At 34.8% G+C, this 21,357-nt stretch overlaps 1 protein-coding gene across 1 annotated transcript in view; it reads right to left on the minus strand.

The window, feature by feature from the left end:
- The window catches only part of FER (FER tyrosine kinase), a 143,816-nt gene that overhangs the window by 57,320 nt on the left and 65,139 nt on the right, over positions 1-21,357 (minus strand). The window contains exons 11-12 of the mRNA XM_005428029.2: positions 16,724-16,927; positions 13,119-13,241 (exon numbers count right to left, since the gene is read on the minus strand). Of these exons, the coding sequence (XP_005428086.1) occupies positions 13,119-13,241; positions 16,724-16,927 (327 nt within the window). The remainder of the gene's footprint in view (positions 1-13,118; positions 13,242-16,723; positions 16,928-21,357) is intronic.

A 21,357-nucleotide genomic window follows, 5' to 3' on the forward strand; every position in this document is an offset into this window, starting at 1 on the left:
ATCTGTAAAAAAAAAAACCCACAAAAATTACTACTTAGAGGTATTAATGTAAGAGTTTTAACATTGAAATAAGTGTGACAGAGCCAAAAAGTTAAAGAATTAAAATTGAATGGATTTTTTACTGCTTAACTACAAGGATTCTGTACTTCAGTGCATAACTTTTTGAATAAATTGACAATATGACATTTCAAAAGCTTGTTTATGAAGGAAAAAAATCTGATAATTCCTGAGAGAACTAACCAAAGAAAATAACAACATAAAGTGGAATCAAATTATCTGTTGATTTATTATCATTGCATCTGTACATTAATCTGTACTTTTTATGAAAGCCTTCAGTCAATTCTTATACCACTTTAACTCATTTATTAATTTATTGTGGTTCTGCCAGATTTTTCACAATCATCAAATTAGTCAAAGCTTGATCAGCTTCATTTGATATTACTCCTATAAACTGCACAAAAGCAGTTCCTTCAGTAGACAGCAAGAAAAAAATCTAACAGCAGAGAGAGTCATATACATCATGCCAATGTACAATTCTGACATTAAAAAAGAAACAAACCAAATTTTCTAATTTGCAATATGTTAGATATTAATTTAAATAGTGTTCAAAACACAGTGTCATTGGTCAGATAATTGCCTTTAATTAATAAACTATAATATGAACAGTAAGGTCAAAAATAACAAGACATTCTACTGCAAGTTTGTTGTCTCACTAAATCTACTTGAATTGCTCTGAGTTTAATATGACATCATTCAATAATCTGAATACATGTCAATAATTAAAGACATCAATAAGGCACACTTATCAATGTCAAAATCAATGTATAAATATTAGCACTCATAAACAAAGGTTATGAAATAAGTAATGTCTCTGTCTGATCACGAAGTTCATCATCTTCTCTAACTGCTTAATTCTGATTGTGAATAGAATGTAAGGATTTTTCCAGCTGTCAAATGCCATTACTCTAAGATTAATCAACTGTGCAAAAGATAATGAAAGTTACAAAAGAAACGTGACAGCAAAATGGGACAAAAATATTCTTGAATGTAGGTATAGATCAACAGACACTTTAACGCATATCAGTCCAAGTCACAGAAATTTTCTTTTTAATAGAGTTAGTTGCTTCTAAATCAAATGGAGCAAATCCAGTACATTTTGTACCTAATCAAAATAATCTGAATGACAGCAAACAGAGCTCCTGAGACTATTGATGCCCATTAATTTCACCCAGAAGGAAGCCATTTATGATACAGCCCTCTTCTTGTGACATTGCTATCTCTTTACCTTGTGCTTGTTCAGATTTTTCTCTTGTTAATTTTGGACCACAGAATATAAAAGCACTTCAGAAAAATTCAGTCACACAAATTAGCATTTGAGCATACTCATCTGTAATCTTAATTATATACCTTATTTCCAAATGGAATAACTTGGGAAATCTACAAGCTTTACAACATTCTGCTTTATTTCTCTCTTCTAGCTTCCCCCAGGAGGAGAAATTGAATTACATAAACATAACACTTCAAGCACAGGTTTACTAATAAGATGATGGGAATCCTATCAGTTTATCTTACTTTGGAGGTACTGCTACATCTGTTGGTCAAACTCTGAGAAACAAGTTGTCAACCAGACAGTTCACAAAGGGGAGAACTTGGTCAGCCTTGACAGTTACCCTTCCCCAATAGCCAGGCACTTGATAACCCACATCACACACAAGGTTTTCTATGCAGCAGCTTGCTAGTGACTATCTTTCTAGACTCTGGGCAACCACCCAGCACAATTGTCTGATTTCAACAAAGATAAGCATTTTCAAAGAGAAGAGTTATTTCAGAAGTTAATTGTAAGTGACAAAAACCAAACCTCAAACAGACCAGTTATTAAAGAAATAAAACATTCAATTGTGAAAAGCAATACTTAGAAATAATAACAAATGCCTCCTTTTACTCATAAAATAAAGTATTCTGGATATACACTATTCTTTTCCTGGATACGCAGCATTGCTTTTACAATGTTAGGGTGTTTCATGGTTCCCTAGGCCATGATAAGGTTCAAACCTTGAAGAGTTAGCAAAGATTCAATTGTTCATCAATCCTTACTTCAGTGAGCACACAGTGGAGTTGTGTGCAAGGCACTGAGAACAGTCTGAACAGCAGATGGTTGCTGCAAAAAATGGAATCTCAATTTTCCTTTTCTGAGCTATGAGACTGAAATGTTATCACTATTACCCTAAACATCTTCAAAATACATAAGTGCAGTTTTTATCCCATCCATCTCCCTTCATTAGGAGAGGCTACATCAAAGAGATCACAAATTACTATACCAGGAAGAACGCTTACAAATCATCTGCAGTAAATTATAACAGCTTTCAATAAAATAGAAAACATAATCATGATCTAATACTTAGTGTTCAAATTCCCTTAGCATTATTTTTCTATAATTCTCAGTAATAAATTCAATCATTAAGAATCCTAAAATGGTACTTTTTCAAATTAAAAACCAGCAGTAAAGCAATTAGAAAGTAAACTTTTAAAAACAGATGTTTTGAGAATTAGGTATGAATTTATGAGCCTCAGCTTAAATATTTGGTTCTAAAAATCTTACAATTTCTAAAAGGAGAGAAAAAAGGGAGGAGGAAAAAAGCCACCTGTGTTTGTATTCAATTTCAGAGAACCACCAAACAACACCAAGATTCTTACCCAAACTCCAAAGCAAGATTTTTCAAAGAGGAAGAGTGAGGAAATCCTGATCAGGCTCCAACACAGTGTGAGCAAGTAGGATTTTTTATTATGATCGCTGTTATTTACTCATCTCATGTTCTCTGTCACATTATTTACTCTTCCTAGTTCAGAAGGCACCATCTATAACAAACACTGTCACTGTTTTTCATCTTAATTGTAGACGTAGCAAAGTGAAAAAGGATAAAAAATTCTATAGGCTGGAAACTTCATCTGATTTAGGGAGCCCCAGAAGGAATCAACCAAAACTTATCGCTTTAAGAGAACTCAAAACATATGACTTTCCAATCTTAAGAATCTATCCCAGAACAGCATGTGGCATTTGTGAAAAACCTAAATATCCTTCCCCTTTCCCTCATCCCAGTACATTAATCCTTAACATTCTTCTAAAAAAACTCAAAATAGAGGGATATTGTCAACATCTCAGGAGTCAAGTGCATAAACAAACATGATGCTTGTTTCTTCATGGTTTAAGCAGAAAAAATGCATCAAAAATACTTTGGAAAGTATCATTTACTCTCCTTCTTCCAAGTTAAATAGGAAATATCAGTAGTACAAATGACAGCAGCTAAGAGCTATTTTTCCACATCAACAAAAATGGAAAGTTAATCTTTCATTTCCAATACTAAGGATAATTGGAGTTAAATTCTTTTTATGGCTAAGAAAATCAGAATCGTAGACAATTTTCATCAGATGGGTATTCAAATCTCACTTATCAGAACTTGATGAACCAGACAAAAAAAAAGTAACAGCTGTGTACATGTGGATAGGGCTTATCAGCATAGGAATGAGAAATTGTCTTTTTAGAGAAGTACTATTTTTGATGCCACCTATGCCAGTAGATCTAATGTTCATATCAATTTCATGAATCATAAACTATGTGTTTCAAGTCCTTCAGATTAAGTACAGAAATAAAGGTAGCTGATGGGAAAGATTTTTCATAAGAAAAAGTGGGTTTTTCAGGAGGGGTTTTGAAAAACCTCACTGGTAACTTCTTTAAAACTGTTTCAGAATAAAGATTCATGAGCTGTAAAAATTGTTATGGAAGCTGCTTTGCATTATTAACAGCACTGTATTAAGCCACACTGATGAAACTCAATGTGAGCTGTAAAAGAGAATAATAGCACAGACAGGTTTAGCTCCTTGGGTAAAAAGGACTATTTTAGCTGACTTCTTACTGTTACATAAAAACTCTATGAAGTTCAACCCTCCTGCTAAACCAAATTGTGAATTATCATATAACAGGAGGAGAGAAGTAAGATTTGGAAAAGCTACTGTGCAATTTATAACCTGCAGAAGTGACCTCAGATTACCTGCACAGCTGTTCTTTGACCATTCTTTCTTGAAGATCAGTAGACAAAGTGACTGTACAATTCAACATACAATACCTGCTTTCCTCAGGGTTTTTTTGCAGTACCCTAAACTGATGTTTTCTTTTTCATGAAAGGGCTACAATGATGCTAAGAATATTTCAGGAAAAAAACAAGAAATAAAGAAAAATAAAGAAGCTTAAAAAAACAACTGAGAAAAGAAAAAGATGTAGAATGTGAAATACTTAAGCACAGGAAAGTCAAGTTTATGTCAAAACCTTTATATTTCAAGCACATTAAAACACACACTATTCCTCTCGACTGAATACTCACCTGCCAAAACAAGGTACTCTGAATCATCTGTTAACCAAATATATTCCAACAGAAAAATTGTCAGCTCTGGATCAGGTATGACCAACAAAACACTCAAAGGCAAACAAAACCATGGGGTGACATGATTTTTCATTTAAACATTCCATGTAATTTAAACAGAGAGGAATGGAAAAGCAGAGTCACATTATGCATGCACAGCACCCTCCCCAAATACTCAAATTATTAAAATAGGCTAAAATATTTTCACGTATGTGCAAACACATTTTCACTTCCACCCACACATGAAAAGGTTATGCCAAATGGGCTTGGGGGAACGACAGGTGTTTGTAACAATGTCCAAGACAGTCTCCTTGAACTATATAAGACACTTAGCCACATACTTAGTTCCATATCCAGTTGTTTCCAGTTGGATTTCTTTACCCCAGGAAGAGAAAGGCTTAATTCATCCCTCAAAAATACTGTCTAAGTTTCAGTGGTCAGCATGCAATACCTTTCAGAGTGCTACAGTTCCACATTAGACTTTCCACTAAATTACTACCTTCTTCAAAGCAAAACCCCAAGATTTTTCATCCGATGTTTTTCTAGCCACACCTGATAATTTTGCATTGTCTTTCATAATCTTCAGATAGCATGTTAAAACCACTGAGCTGGAACAGAAATAACCTGTCCAAATTTCAAATAATCTGCTGTATTAGCTAAATTGTGACTGTGAGAGCACAGGAAAAAGGCAAAGCCACACAGAAAGGAAATTGTAGCCCTAACTTACGAGATTTCAGTGTACCAGTGAGCTTGGCCTGCATTCCAAGCAAGATGTTGGCTTTGAATCAGAAGTCATACAACACTACATAGATGCCAAGAGTTTAGAAAGAACATGCTGCACTGGGTTTTTTACATCAGATGCATACAGTTCTTTAACAAGATTTTGGTATTTTCTCACATACCACCAAATCATTATTCAGATAGCAAAAGCAATGATAAATCTCTTAGCAGCAGAAAAAAGAAGCTGATCAATGAAGGACACACAAAGGGAAGCAGCAAATACACCAAATGGTTCTGCTAGATATTAGTAGATTCTATTATTACTTTAGTAATCTTCTAAATGCTGTCTCCAGCAATCTTTTTTCTCCTGTATTAGAGACAAAATTTTCCTGTGTGGTCTGTTGAATCTACAGCTTCTACAGACAGATTACACAGTAATCTTTGTTACTGTGTTGGCTCTGGCTGGGGTAATTTTGTTCGCAGCAGCTAGTATGGGGTTATATTTTGGTTTTACATATTTTTGGTTAAAGTATTCTCTTGACAAAGATGATTACACATAAAGCAATCTTTATAGCATGCATGTGTGCACATCCTTCTCTAAAATTAAACATGAAATGTAAACGGTAAACATGAATCTTTTGAAGAATTTACCATCTATTCTAGAAGCTGTACAAGTAGCTGTGAGGAGACAAAGTTAAGACAATTGACGCGAAACAGACCAAAGGGATATCCCATACCATACAGCATCACTCTTAGCATATAGAGCTGCTCAAAAAGAAGGAAGGGGGAAGATGTTTGGAGTGAAGGCAGGTCGTGGCGCCTGAAATTGTGCTCCCCCAGTTGCAGAACTTTTGTTTTCCCCCTTGTTGATCTGCATGAGGCTCCTGTCAAACCCATTTCTCCAGCCTTTTCAGGTCCCTCTGAATAGCAGCTTGACCCTCGGGTGTATCAGCCCCTCCTCCAAGACTGGTCTCATCAGTAAAACTGCTTGTGCCCCATCACCCAACTTGTTAATTAAGAAGTGGATGAAGGAAGGATTGGACACACTACTGACTCTAGGGGTAGAGCAGTAGTTACTGGCCTCTAATTAGACTTGCACAACTGATCACCACCCTCTGGGGGTGATCCTGATTTTAGTAATACACTATGCAAATCATTGGCAACTCTATTAGGAAGAAATCCAAGCGACAGAAAGGATAGAATTGGTAATAGCATTTACTTCATTATGAATTGAGCATGAAATCCATGCACTACCCTCAATAGTAGGCTAAGTACAGTATTTACCTTGCAAATAAGGAATCCTGAAGCCTTACCTATTCTCACCTCTGAATTCCTCCTTAATCAACATTTAAATAAACACATCTTCTTGAGAATTCAGACACTATTACATACGTCAGATGCACTAACCTGATTTAAGAAAAACATACCCTTCTTGCCCTGTAGCTCCTTTTGTGTGCATCCTTTATTCCTCCACAGCTGAAATGTCATTTCGCTCCTTTTTTAACATTTTGTTCCACTTAAATTGGCGGAGGCCAAAATACTTAAGCAACCACAAGCTACTTCACAAATGTAACTCTACAAAGGAATTTAAGAGCACAGACACTCATTCTTATTCTTAATCTACACTGTTTTCTGACCCATGAGAGTCTATGTTTAAGACTGTGTTATGTGCTTGTCAGCCACATGCTATGAAAATACTGAAAACTCAAAGCATTATTTGCATTCAAGTCATCCTGACTGCACTAGTGAAAACAGGAATAAGAATACAATTAGAGGACTACAAGAAGTTTACAACTCACAGTCTAATAGAAAATAATTATTAAGGAACGTCTGAATTCCAAATATAGGGAAGAAGTCAGGATCCATAAAAAACCCCCAAGTATGTTAGTTCTGCAGAAAAGCTGCTGCAATCACACACAATTCCAATATAATTTTTTATTGTACTATATTAACATGTGGTTATAAAGCTTCTGATAACAGGCCCAGTTTTTAAAAGTGCTCCATAAGGCACAATTTACACCCAGAATATTACAGAACACAGTCAATCCTTTGATTTTCACATGTATAACCAAATGATCAGCAGCAAAATCTAGTAAATCTAAATAATCTTTGATGAAGGATGCTTTAATTGAAGTAGTTTATTCTCTTAGCTATCAGTTATCATAAAAAATTCATCTTAAATCTTTCATTTAATAATTTTACCCTTTCCTAACCGTACACTTTTTTAAAGAATGAATGGCTTGCTTCCATCTCTTGCTTTATACTTATTTTTTCTGCTTCCTACTGTTTCAGTTGTGTTTGAGATAACTCATTTTATTCAATTTGCACTCCACACAGCAATATGGCATCCTGTAATTTTTTTAGATGAAAGCTGTACAGAAAGTAGGAATGCGCATGTTGCCGAGGTTTCATTTAAAATTTCAAGGACAGAGGTTTTTCTTTATGAAATTGGTCAGAAATTACATTGTGTTTGTTTAAATGAAATTCATATACTTGATTAAATACTTTTTTTTCAAGGTTTGAGAATAATGCTTACACCCTTTAGGAGGGTTATCCTTCAACTTTAATCTAAACCTGATCATGGAAAGAAATACCAGAAAAACAAGACTGAACCAGAAACATTCAACAGAGAAGATGTTTATTGCCGTGGCCTCTAAAAAAAACTATAAAAAAACTTTGATCACTGAATATAAAACAATCCTTATTACTCTTAGTTCAGGTAGCCTTATCTGCCTCCATTATTATAAAGCATTTTAATGAGATTTTTTGAGAAAATAAATCCTTTCAATTTTGAAACTAGTCAATATACCTGAAACTATACATAAATTTGGTTCAGTACTTTGTTAGCACAAAGAGTAAATTACTCTCTTTTTTCCCTTTTCTCTACAGGATGACATGCCTTGACAAGTACAGGCCACCATTAAGGATGATGCATTCCTTTTGTTATCTGACAGAAATATTGCAATAATCTCAGCTAAAAAATGTTAAAAGCAAATCCTGTGACACTTCTCCAAATTCTGAAGGAATGAGAATGTAACTGAAATGTACCTCTAATATTAGGATATGAAACTCTGCTCTCAAATGTCAATAGCTGCAGGCTATTGATTAATTTCATGAACATACAATAAATACATTCATTTCCTGTAAGTATGTCTTTTGCATATTATAAACACTCACTTTCAATGGTGACCAATTTCCTTAAAGAAAACTGAAGATATATTTTGACATTTAAAAATGCATGTATTAGACTTCAACCACACCCATGAAAATTACAGCTTTAGGCCAAAAACCAACACCCAAAGATCACTACCACCAGGTGCTTTTGGCATTCCTACAGAATGCCTGGCCAAATTGGTGGGTATCATACAGGTAAGCCAGGGTGTCACAGGAATCCTCTTTGGAGTGACAAATCTAGCCAAGGTAGAGCTGCAATAACTGCATCACTCCCTGCTACAGGCTGCTTCTGCCTTTTGGATTCCTGCTCCTCAAGAGTTGTCCTCAGGTCAAACAGACTCATGATCTTCCCCACAGGGAGCACCATTACTGCCACTGCTTCCCTCTGCAGCGCCTTAATTGTCTCCAGCCATGAAATGAGCATCTATAATTGTGTGACAGCATTACTTTGTGATAAACTTGGCCTTTGTAAGTCTCCTTGTTTCTATTCAGTATCTCCCAGCAGGCATAAGAGTGTTTCCCTGAAACTGAGACTGTTCAGCAGCCTCCTTCAATTCCTCCTCCTATGCTTGGCTGGCCTGAGGGGCACACACTACCTGTACTCTAAGCACATGCGTTGTCCGCAACAGTGAACCTCAGCTCGCTTTGCTAAAATAAAACAAACCCCCCATAAAAGCCATCAACAAAAAATTAGCATCATTTCAGATGTTTACTAATGGATTTTCATGATAAAAATCTAACTTAAATTTACAGCTCTTCAGAATTTCCTTCCAAGTCTAACTCATCAATACATCCATACCTGGCAAGACAGCATCAGATCTGCAGAGAATTCTCACATCACTTGCTTTATCAGCACTAGAAACACTAATAAGAAATGCCTGGGTTTTTTCTTTCACCTCACCATTTATGATCCATCATTTTCCTATGAACACAAAACATATCAGACCATATCACAGGCTTCTTTGTCACATAAAAATAGATCCAGAATTTTAAAATTAAAGTTACTAGTAACAAACACATGGCTTAACTCATTTGACAAAGCAGCAGTTAATTTTTTCCATGAGCTCAGAATTTGAATTAACTACAGAGCATTCATTTACCATGAGTATTTCAGCACTAGTGAAATAGTAGCAGATCTCCAGAGCAAATCAATTGGTGCTCAGAATCTGAAACATGTATTTGGGAGAAAAGCATCATTTCAGGCTAAATCTTTCCTGGTTCTGAAAAGTGAACTTCCTCCCATGAGCAGCCGTGCATCCTGGGCAGATTTGTTTCAAAGGTGTATTTACGATCCAAATGAAAACTTCAATACAGGCACACAAATAAAAATGGTATCCCTTATTTTTTTAATCATTGTCTTTTCTAGTATTCAAACTGAAGCACATTCACACCTTAATACAGGTGTAATCTGTAAAAATATAAGAAGAAATTATATTTCAAGAAATCGATCAACCTCCAAAACAGGAGGTCAAAGATCTTAGAAGGTTAAAATACCTCCAGTATGGTTAAAACAGCATTTTTACGTAATAAAGTCCTTGGGTGTGCTTTGAGTTACTCAGCGGCTTTGTGTACCAGTCAATCCATCAATAACCACCTGAAGAACATAATGTACATTTTTTTCAATAAGATTATAAATAAATATGAGACACTCCTCCATTAAAGAAGTTACTAGCAAATATCTTTTTAATGCCATCAGTTTTTCTAATTTAAATTCTATTATTACAGATTCATTACAATTCCAAGCAGGCAACTCAGTCTACATGAAATGGGATGTGGGACAGGCCTTTTGTGACACAATTAAGCCTGTTCCTTTCAAGGGCAACATCACAGAAGGTGAACACTAATTTTACTAATATAGTAAAGGAGGATGAATGACTGTGGGAAGGAAGGAAAGCAAAAGCAAACTAAAAAGAATAACTTTTTTTTTTTGCCGTGAAGTTTGTCATATTTAACTTTCAATTTCTAAATAGGTTATTACAGGGACAGCAATTTGCATAAGAAGATTAAAGATTACATGAAATGACAATGACTGCTCTGCAGCTATAATGTGAACAAAGCAAAAACAGTCTTTGCAGATGCGAAATGAACTTTAAGGAAATGATTAAAGACATCTTGGTAACAGCACATGATGCATAAATTACCCCCAACACTAGGTGTCAGAGTGCATATGCTACTTCTGAAAACGACCTGAAATGTCTCCACTTTCCCATATGAAAGCCAGAGTTCCATGAAAATTAAAAACGATAGGTCACAACAATCTTTTGCTTCACTCTGAAGTACATCTTTCAGAATACAGCAAATAGTTTTTATCATATGGGAGAAGTAAAACCACCATAAAATTATAGCTCAAACCAAAACAATTTAAATATTTTTGACAACAGTTGCTCTTATAAAATTCAAATCGTGTAGCTAACACTCTTTTCAACACTGCCTTGTTTGGCTCAAACTGCTGGTCAGGAAGCACTAAGTGTACCATACATTGGTTTTACTTTACACCAAATATTAGTAGCTATAGAAACTGACATCCTATTTCATAAATTCATGAAAGCCTATAGGCAATTGTAACATGTATATTTTAAAAAATCTATACAATCACTTTCCTGTCACTCAATACTTTTCTTAGTACTAAGTCACCCTTTCCATTACTTCACATAACATATCAGAATGGAAGTAGAAAGGTTTACTAACCCCAAAGGAAGTACTCTTGAATACTAAGACTGATGCACACCAGGACAAGGTCAATCATATGAAAAAACAGATGCAGCCTGTGGATTTTATGGATAGATGCCAATTGCTTGCGTAATTTTTGTGAAACCTAAGTACCTGAAGTAGTTGTGCACCCAGATCAACTACCAACTAGCACAATCCTAGAGGAAATACTATTATGTCCACTAATTTTTAGTTAATACTAAATAAATAAAATTAGTATCAATTTTAAGCTGATACTAACTCAAGTCAACAAACCCAGGGAGGAGTGGACCTACGTCCTTTTCCCCCTGAATAGAGGAAAAACAAAAGGCCTGTTGGAAGTTAGTGGTTTTCCTTTCATTATCTTTCTCTTAGAGAATTATTTCCCATTTTGTTGCTAAGAGACATAACGACCAGGTACTTAAAAGAAAAAGAAGTTGTCCAAGGAAAGGTGTGGTTGGCTGCTCTCTTATCTGAGGGTTTCTCTTGGAAGGGCAGAGATATCCTAAGAATTGAGCTAGAAATAAGGAGGGCTAGGGCAGCTGCGAGCTCCATCTTGCTCTCTCAGCTCTGGAGAAGGGTCAGAGGGGCTGCCTGCCTGGGGAGGATTTTGCTGCTGCCACTGGAGCAGTAATGGTGAAATGACCAGGAATGCTTTTTGGGAATATGTTTCTTCTATAAGATAGGGACTAGAAAAATTATTTGGCTATAGTTCCACAAGCCTATGGTTAAATTAAAACTTAACTCTATGAAGAGAAAATACAAAACGAAACAAAAAAGGAAGGAGTAAGAAACCCCCTATCTTCAAAGTAAGCAACAGAGAATGAAAAATGAATGCTGTTTTACAGATAAGGTGTTCCAGTTTATCGGACAATAACTAAGATTATGTGATACTATTCTATACTATTGTTCTACATTTGTTAAAACAGGGTTGCTCTCACATTATGTACAGTCAGAAAACAGAAAAAGCATTACACATTTAAAACAAACACGGTATTAAAGAGAGAGAGAAATTTGCAAACAGTCTTAAAAAAATTTCATTTTTAGCTTGACTACCCCTTATTCGTAGCTTAAACCATTTATATCAGAAAGAATTACATATTAAATTTAATGTCCTATGCTTTCTCATGTGATCTACAAGGAATGTAAGCAATAACTTATGTCCAATGAAGCATCAGTTTGGTAATCAGCAAGATATTAACCTAAAATGTGTATTTCCAATGTCCCATTCTTAAAATTTTAAAATTATATAGAATAGTTAAGTGCAGATTAAGTGCAATTTTGAGAAAAAGAACATGCTTGACTTTCTTAGGATTATTAGCAGGAAAGAACTAGGACCCTGGAGTAGGTAACTAATGGTGAAATATAAATTGTCATACTTCCTAAAAGTTTGATGAACACAGGCTTGAAACCAGTCTTGAAAAAATAAATATATTAAGAACAAAAGGCTTACCCATAGTTGAGATGCAAAGATACTAGTGGAGTTGGCTCATGAATGAAATACAAGCTAGATAGATATTAACTGTAAAACTGCTGGAAGAAGTCAAGGAGACTCTTAAAACACTGATACAGTTTAATATTTAGTCCTTTTTATTTCCATCCTGAAAGACTTTCTGCAATAGCTTCCTGATTAAAAAGTAAATTTTTGTTTCATATTTTCATTTATGCTGAAATATCAGTACCTTCTCTTGTGTCTAAGTTATTTTTGTGATATAAAATAGGAACAAAAAGCAGTTGTCATAAGTCTTCTAAAATTTCATGAGACCTTCTCCATTGTATAAAATAAATTTTTTACTTTATAAAAGGAAAGGCAATGAACTACTACTTTGAATTACTTAGTAGGGAAATCCAAATGTGAAACCAAACATAAAAGTATGAGGATACTTGATAAGGAGTTGAATGCCATTCTTTAGAAATAGCAAAAATTCATGGTAAGAATCAGAGTTGTTTTAAGTGAATGTATTGCACAGAGGTGAGAAGTTTAATAGAGATCAGGAACAGTCACAAAATTGATAAAAATGAAATATCTTCTGAGAAGCTCCACAGAAGCTTATTTAAATAGTAACAGAAACCCCCAAAGTTACTGTCTGTTAAATAAAGATTCCAGAATATATGCATTACCTTAACAACAGGATTAAGCAGAACCACACCCGACTTCTTTGTAATAACTTGCTTTGTTGTGTAATGATGTTCTATAAGCTGAGGAATAGTTGGAAACCCAGTTCCCTCAAAACGATATTGATTCTGTATGGAGGCAAGAAGAAAAACTTATTTTTCTATAAGCAATAGTTTGAACAAGAAACTGCAAAAGTGCTTGACAAAACTTTCTTCATTAGTAACAGCACAGAAAAAAATGTACACTTTTTACAGAGTTATTTTAGATTCCTTTTCTGACCTATTGAGTACCATTTATACTAACTTAACAGGAATGATAGTTATGAAAATGATAAATTAATAAATGCAAAATTACTGCATCCATCATTTAAGGCAATATGATAAAATAACTATTCAAACTCTTAATTTAAATAGATAGGTCAGTTAAAATCAAAATGATTACAGAGTGAAATAAAAATATTGTAAACCAGAAAAAACAACACCAACTTCTTATTTATTTCTAAAAATTACAGCAAGCAAACTAAAAAATCTATATGGTAAAATACAACAAGCAATAAAACAAACAGGAGATACACAATACTATCCTAATCTCATCTTCCTTCATTTATTGTCTCCTAAAATTAGTAAATCCCTGGCATAGAGTATAGAATGCATGATTGATCTGTAAAAAGAGTATTTATTAGGAATGTCTAAACGAGCTAGAGACAAAGGCAGGTGATACACAGGCTTCAAAGAGATGTTGGGCAGGACCCTGCAGCTGATTGTGAAATACGATGAAGTCTCCTGCTTTCCTAAGTCTCAGCATCTACAGACAGAGAGCTTTTCCCAGAAGGCAGTAGCTGCCACAAGCCGGCCTGACAATGCAGCAATGAACAAGTACTGCAATTTTCAAAACTCAGAGCACAGGTGGTGGTTCAAGTTCATTTGCAGAAATGGGCAATGAACACCTCTGCCACTGGCATGCTTTCTTTCTAGCTCGCAGGGCTGAATTCCTTACACAGTGCCTTCTAAGTTCATTTGTTCCTTAAGGGTTAAAGTATTAACTTCCTGAAATGTGTCATTGCTGTTGGTAAAGACAGCAGGGTCTTGTCAGCTGTTTTTAACATTCACAGATCTCTATCATAAAAATGTTTCCATAGTCTGAATGTTTTGTTGTTTGTTAAACAGTGACTCAGCTTCGACTGACCACTAACACTAGTTCCCATCCCTTTAAAATAAGCTCCTTCATGCTTCTGTGCTGATGATCCAAAAAATCTGCTGTCCTAAGAGTCTCCTCAGCACAACCACCACTATTGCCTATTATTTCCTCATTCCAGATCCAGACACTGCCCGTCTGCTGCCATTTATGTAAAACCTTTAGAGTAGCCACTGTCCTTTCATTCTGTGTATTTACACCCAATTGTGACCCTTACTAAGATCACTAACAAACAAAAATTTTTAAATGGCACATCCTCAAATAAGCAGAAGTGAAAACAATGGTAGCCTTGAATGACAGCAATGAATTTTGATGCTTAAAGCTGAATGACGAATTAATCTATCACACACATAATTGTACCAAGATTAGCTTTTAAAATAATGGTAAAACCAGAGAGAGAACACTTAAACAACCGAAGGATTGCTGTTAAAACAGATGCCCTGCTCTAATCTTCAGTACTTGAGTCAGAAAAAATATGGAAACCTGTCAATGATCCAAGAGTGTGGTCTGACCAGTCAGAAACCCAATTCCACATTGTTCATACCAATGTAAAAAAACAAACAAATCCTTTGCACTAAATTCTCCTTAAACTTGCCTACAAAAATGTCCATTAATAAATCCCTCTACTACATGATCCTAACCCTCTCAACACCTATTTTCTAGAGCTTAATAAAGCTAATTAGCTCTCTAAAGCTGATAAGCTTTTTCCTCATTCTCCGAAAATTCACCAAATAGGAATGCATACAGTGGACTGAGCATCTTTAAGGAAAAAAGAAAGTGTTAGCTTCCATAATTGACAAGAAAATCTACTACAAATTAATCTCAAGAGCAGCTGAACATAATGCTTGTACATTAATAAATGTATAAGCAGGTAAATATCTCGACCTGACAATGCTGGGACTGTCCAGGCCATGCAACAGTATCAGTCTTACATTTCAAATTTAACTGCTAGGTACTAAACTATGGAGAGAAAGATAGCTTCTTTTGTTTTGTTCTGCTTTGGTGGAAACCCTCCTACACAGACACACAAAAGAAGAAGTCAGCTTACAGGTAGGCCCTGAAGTAACAGCTGAAACTTGGACTTGAAAGTCCAACCTATCTTTTTCAAGACATACTTGCACATACAGTGATTTGCACAAAATTATTTCAGTTAGACCACGTATATAATGTGCTTTTATTTCTGCTGGGTCAGATCAGGGTGCACCAAGCACCTTGTATGACTCTAGGTATAGGTAATTTTACTGCTTTTATTTCCTCATTTAGCAGCCTGACATATCAAAATACTTTAAGGTCATACAATCAAAATAAAATAAACACTGATTGTGTGTTCACTTCTACAAGGAAAATTCTAGGTGAGAATTAATGAACACTCTCCAGCATGACAAGTGTCTATAATCATTAATCCTAGAGAAGCATTGCAACCTCTGTGAATCTCGGAAAAATATTACTGCTCCTCAAAAGAAAATAAACCAGGTACACAATACTGAGTTACCCTAGGCATGCTGCATCATCTGGGGATTCAGACAATGAAATTCCCTCTGTGTAATTCCATTATTTTGGTAATTATGCAATTAAATTTGAGAATTTTTCTGCACATGCGAAACTTTATTACAAGAGACTGAAGAGACAGCACTACTGAATCAAAACTGAGAATGATTTGCTGCAATTTCATACTTCAAGAAAAATTTCTAGCAATGTTATGGGAGCTGTCACATTTTGAATAAGTTTAAAATTCTGCAAGGTAAAAAGAAACTTACACACATTAAAAAAAACAAGCAATGCATTAAGAATAAAAAACCCACACCATATAAAGGTAGATAATAATTAATATATTCTTCATTAAGTCATCGATTTTTCCTCAGAGCAACAAGGGGGTCAATTCTGGTCCTTAGAAGCATACATACTGTGCAACAACCAAAATTGTTTGTGTTATACTGAACAAAACAATAACCAAAGGACTAAAAAAAAATAGGCATCGCAAGTGCAACAGGGACTTCAATTCCCATGTTTATAAAAAACAACACAGATTATTTTCTTCTGCATGGCTGTTTCAATTTTTCAGGAAGAGTGGGATCTTTACAGTCTGAACTAGAAGTAGCTTAATTTGCACCAACTATGAAAATGGTTAACCAAGCAATCAATAACCAAATGTAATGCATAAATAAAGAGTAACAATTTCCATATTTCAAAACATTTGCAGAAATATCTTGGCTTTTCAGAATAAGACAAAAGATACTGAATAACCTGATACTTCATAATTTTCCTTTGTTTTCCAGAATGACCTTTACCCCTGATTACAGCACTGATGGAAATATTTCTAACAGCTTTCATATTTGCACATAGAGGCTAAATCCATTTGCTATAGCAAACTATGTAGATCCTAAATTGAATAGTCAGTACTATATCAGAGACGTACATCAGCATATTGTATGATAAAGTGTCTCCGTTGTCCATCTGAAAACACAGAAAGGACATATTCACCAGGTTTCCCGTGGCTCTCTCGCACCAAGAAGTCTCCTTGCTGTTTTAACAGCTCCTGGGCTTCTATTCTTGGAATTGCACCATGATACCAGTCTTGCTCAGCCAATGGTTTCTCAGTGGTTGAGATTACATCAAAGAACTTGGGAAAAATATTGAAGAAAAATGTTACTATAATAGTACACTTTTAGAATTTACTTGTACATGAAAAGTATCACAAACAACAATAATTTCTGTTTTATGTATCTAAATTATGTATTTCTATTAACCAACAAGATCAAGGCTCTTACAGCTCTTACACTTGCACAAAAACATGTCGGTCACTTTCTTTTCTTTTTACCTGAAAAATCAATATATCAAAAGCAGAAGTTTAAGGAATCATCTATAAACCATGCAATATTTTTTATCTGGCTTGCTATTTTTTGTAAGCCATACTGACCAACTCTTTCTCACACATTCTGACATGCTATTAACAACTTAAAATTAATCATTTCTCTATGCAGACAGAAACTTCTCAGACACAAAACCATAACACATTGACTCATACAAAGCACTTGAATTGGATAAACTGTTTTCACAGAATTCATCAATTGCATCCCAAATCAATTAACAATTATGAGCCTTTTTTCCTAACACGTACCCTGTAGTGCAGAGTACACACTTGGGTGTAGTGTCCTTATGAGCTCTATCATAAGACACAAAGATTGTAAGGAATTGTTTTCACTACATGGAATTGTCTGCAAATGGAAGCTACTAGACATAAGACGAAGCTAATGAGTTTTAATGCATTATTTCACACATTAATTTTAACATGCCTACACTGTTTAACAAAATACTGAATAAAACTTTATATTTTGTCACTGACCACTTCAGACTTATTTGCTCCTACCTTTGGGTAGGAAGGCAAGCCCTCATTTAAGCTGTATGTAATTCAAAAGCTCATAGAAATTCTCACAGCCAGAGTGGTAAAGCTCTGAACAATGTAACACAGCACACACTGTGAGTAGAACAGGTATGTGGATGTTTCCCAGACTCCTGAAGTGCACCTGGGTAACAGCACAGAGATCTCTGTCTCAGTGAAGCACAATCAAACAGATGCAAGCAAAGCAATACCATTCTGAATTAAGCTCTGCTATTGCTCTGCCCTGCTAACACCTCAGGCTGGAGGCCATCTGTACATTTAAGGTTCTTCTCAGAAGATACTTAGAATACAATGCCTCACCTAGTCCAAAAACCACTAGAAATGATCTCAGACTCTGAGAGTGGAAATGAGCAGACCCAAGAATGGGAATCTACGCAGGAGTTCTTGTTTCCAAATATCTGCAATTCTTTAGTACTTGCATACATTTTTAGCTGTTAAAAATATCTTTGTTGGCTTCCAGTTACCTAAGTTATACTTCAAAGGACCAGTTTGGTCCTTTGTCAGGATCCTTAGTAAGGATCTTGACAGAAAACTGGAGAACATATTTAAGAACCTGACAGACCCTTGTGGTCTCAGGTATCAATAGACAGAGAGAGAATCATCATGGATGAAATTCTCACCAAGGAGAATTTCAGAGCTGAGATTTGAAACAAGTGCTATAGAAAGAGTTCAGAGATACGAAGCACTATGTAAGAAATAACTACAGCTTGAAGGCAAATTGCACAGAGTTTTTAGAGGCAAGAGCTGTACTCCAAGGTTATGCGTTTATCAGCACAATGAGTTGCTAAAAAGCAGAGATATTGATTGGCCAAGAAGACAGTCATATCTTTCAATTTCATCAGCAGTTAAAAAACATCCCAGGGGAAAACTGTTCACCGCTGTTAAATGACATTATGACATTTGCTTTCACAAATTTCTAAAAGAAAGAGAAAAGCTGTCAAAATGCTAGACAATGTTATTTACTTAAACATTTATTTCAAGTAAATTATTTATTTATTTATTTATTTATTTATTCAAAAATTCTGAGCTTGACTTGAAAGAAAACCTAGATCTCTGTTATGTTCAGAGCAGTAAACCCTTTAACAGGAGCAGATTCCTACTTGAGAGGGAATGCTCCTAAAGATAAAAGGGCAGTACAGGGTTACAAATCTACTTCATGGCCTTCATGAAGGAAAGTTTTAAAAAAACAACCTGACATGCAATTTATTTTATATCTTAAAAATGAAGCCACCAGGTTGTAACATCTGCTTATGCACAAACTGGGTGCAGGCTGAGGCACCATTCAGACAATCAGGATCAAATCCCAAAACAAAGCATCTTAAGAGCCTTTATGACAGAGAAAGAGTTTATGGAAGGAAAACAGAGCATTTTAGACATAGATAACAATGGTGTTGTCTATAACTCTCTCATAAATTTTCCCTCTCTTTGAAATTTGATTGAAATATTATTTATTACTTCAGAAAGAAAGAGTGGAAATTCCATGAAGTTTTCTTTGTTGATTGTCCTTCAATTTACCTTACCTTTACTTTTTATCATATCAAGGTGGTTTTTCTGATTAAGTAAGCGGCAATTATTTTTGTCTTGAGTGTTATTAAAATCACATTATTTTTATGAACAAGTCTTCTGATTCCAACATATTTTCTCTGTGATATAATATTGACCCTAACTGGCTATAGAATAAAACATGGCTGAAAGCCCAGAAAAAAGAGTACCAGTGCAGGATATATATCTACTTCAATATTGATTTCAATTCAGTTTACCACTATTAGTACTAATATTTCTACTGCATTTTATGGTTAGAATTAGATGACAGATTAGTCTTTGAGGAAAACAGAGGAGGAAAAAAACCCCTACCTGCACAAAATGAAATTCCCACCTCTTTTCTTTACACTCTACTTAAATATCAGCCAGCAAGTTAATATGACAAGTTTATATTCTAGACCATAATGTTTTACAATCTCATTTGGGAGATGGATCTCTTGCTCATTTGTATGTACACTTACAGAAGCACTCAATGATTCAATAGCCTAAAGGAAGAAATACTGCTTCTAGGATTTTTGTTGTTAATTTTGCTGGGAGGTAACAATAATTAACCAAACTGTGCAAAAAGAAAGGAACTCATACTGCAAATTTCAACTCTCTCTCTCCCCAGCTTTTTTTTTTTGCCTAACTTCAAGATTTCCATTGCCCTTTAAGATCTCCATTTATTGCCATATTTCACTCATGGATTATTGGGTGGGGCTGGGGAGGTGTGTGTTCTTATATATTTAAACACACTTTTTCTTCTACAAGGAGATGGCCTCATGTATTTCATCATGCTGTCCTCTTTCCTTACATTGAGCCCCTTTCTCTCTCTCCCTGCTTAACAACACATTAAAACATATGCTCTTCTCCAACAGTAAAATGAAGCAGTCCTCAGCTGCTTCCCTTATTTCAAGAAAAAAACTGAGCAAATAGCAGTGTGTTATTTCTAACTCAAAAAAACCTGTATATTATTCCTGCACTTGCACTAAGAATTAAATAAAAATAATAATGGGGATGATATTTTATTGCACTAATAGCATGGTCAATATTGTATTTTTGTATATATTCTGAATGTAAATGTTCAGTAATCCTTTATTTCCCATGTTTGAGCAAACAAAACATTTTCTCAAGCTATTTTTTCTCTCACAGTGTAAAAGAGTAGCACTGACACAAATAAGAATGTAAAGCAATAAATTTAAGTTGATAATTTGAGACAATACCCTATGGAATATTTTGTCTCTGGGTACCTGGCTCATTCCCACATGCTAATAGTACACCATCTGAAACAAGCAGTAATTCCACCTATTATCCTATAAACAGTAAAAAAAAATCCTATAAACAAAAGCAGATGTTTGTGTCAAGCTCAAATGTCTCATTTCAAAAAAAAAAATGCAGAAGGGCAGAAGCTGGCATTCATGATGCAATTTGTTCAGACTCTTCATTCAGATTATTCACAGCATTTCATTACCGGTACATGAAAGTTACCTCCACTGTGTTGTGTTTCTTCTCCTAATTTCATTAAACTTACATCCCTTGCTGTTACAGAAAATTGGCTTGTATTTTGTCCAAAAACTATCTGAATCCTTCACCCTGTTTCTTTCTCTTCAAACAACACTTTTTTTACTGTATTATCTTCTCATTCTGAGAGCACATATAGAATTTCAATGTCAACCCACAAAAACTCCTGCCTGCTTTTAGAATGGCACGGTTTCCCTATGACATTTTCCAGATGACATACAAAAAATTAGTCCTCTCAAATTTATACAAACAAAATTCAATTTATTTCACCAATTAAAAATACTGAACAGTGTTTATAATACAGCACCACATTCAAATCATTATATTGTTCCATTTCTAAAGTTTTAATATATTTAAAAATTAAATACTTAGAAATACTTTAAAAACTTTAAATGCGTCAAACCAGTAATTTGAAAACAGGTAGGTAAGATCAGTTTAGACTAGACTACATGAGAGGATCAGTACCAGTCCTTTTCCAAATCTGCTTTGACATCCTTTTTGTACTGGTCTATTCAAAAAATAATTTTTTTTAATGGATGTTAATATTACTTTATAATACACATTCAATAATAATTTTGAATATTTTGTTGATGGATAATAAGTTTTAA

This window comes from Geospiza fortis, unplaced genomic scaffold (genome assembly GCF_000277835.1).
Source record: "Geospiza fortis unplaced genomic scaffold, GeoFor_1.0 scaffold447, whole genome shotgun sequence".
In the NCBI taxonomy this organism is placed as follows: domain Eukaryota; kingdom Metazoa; phylum Chordata; class Aves; order Passeriformes; family Thraupidae; genus Geospiza; species Geospiza fortis.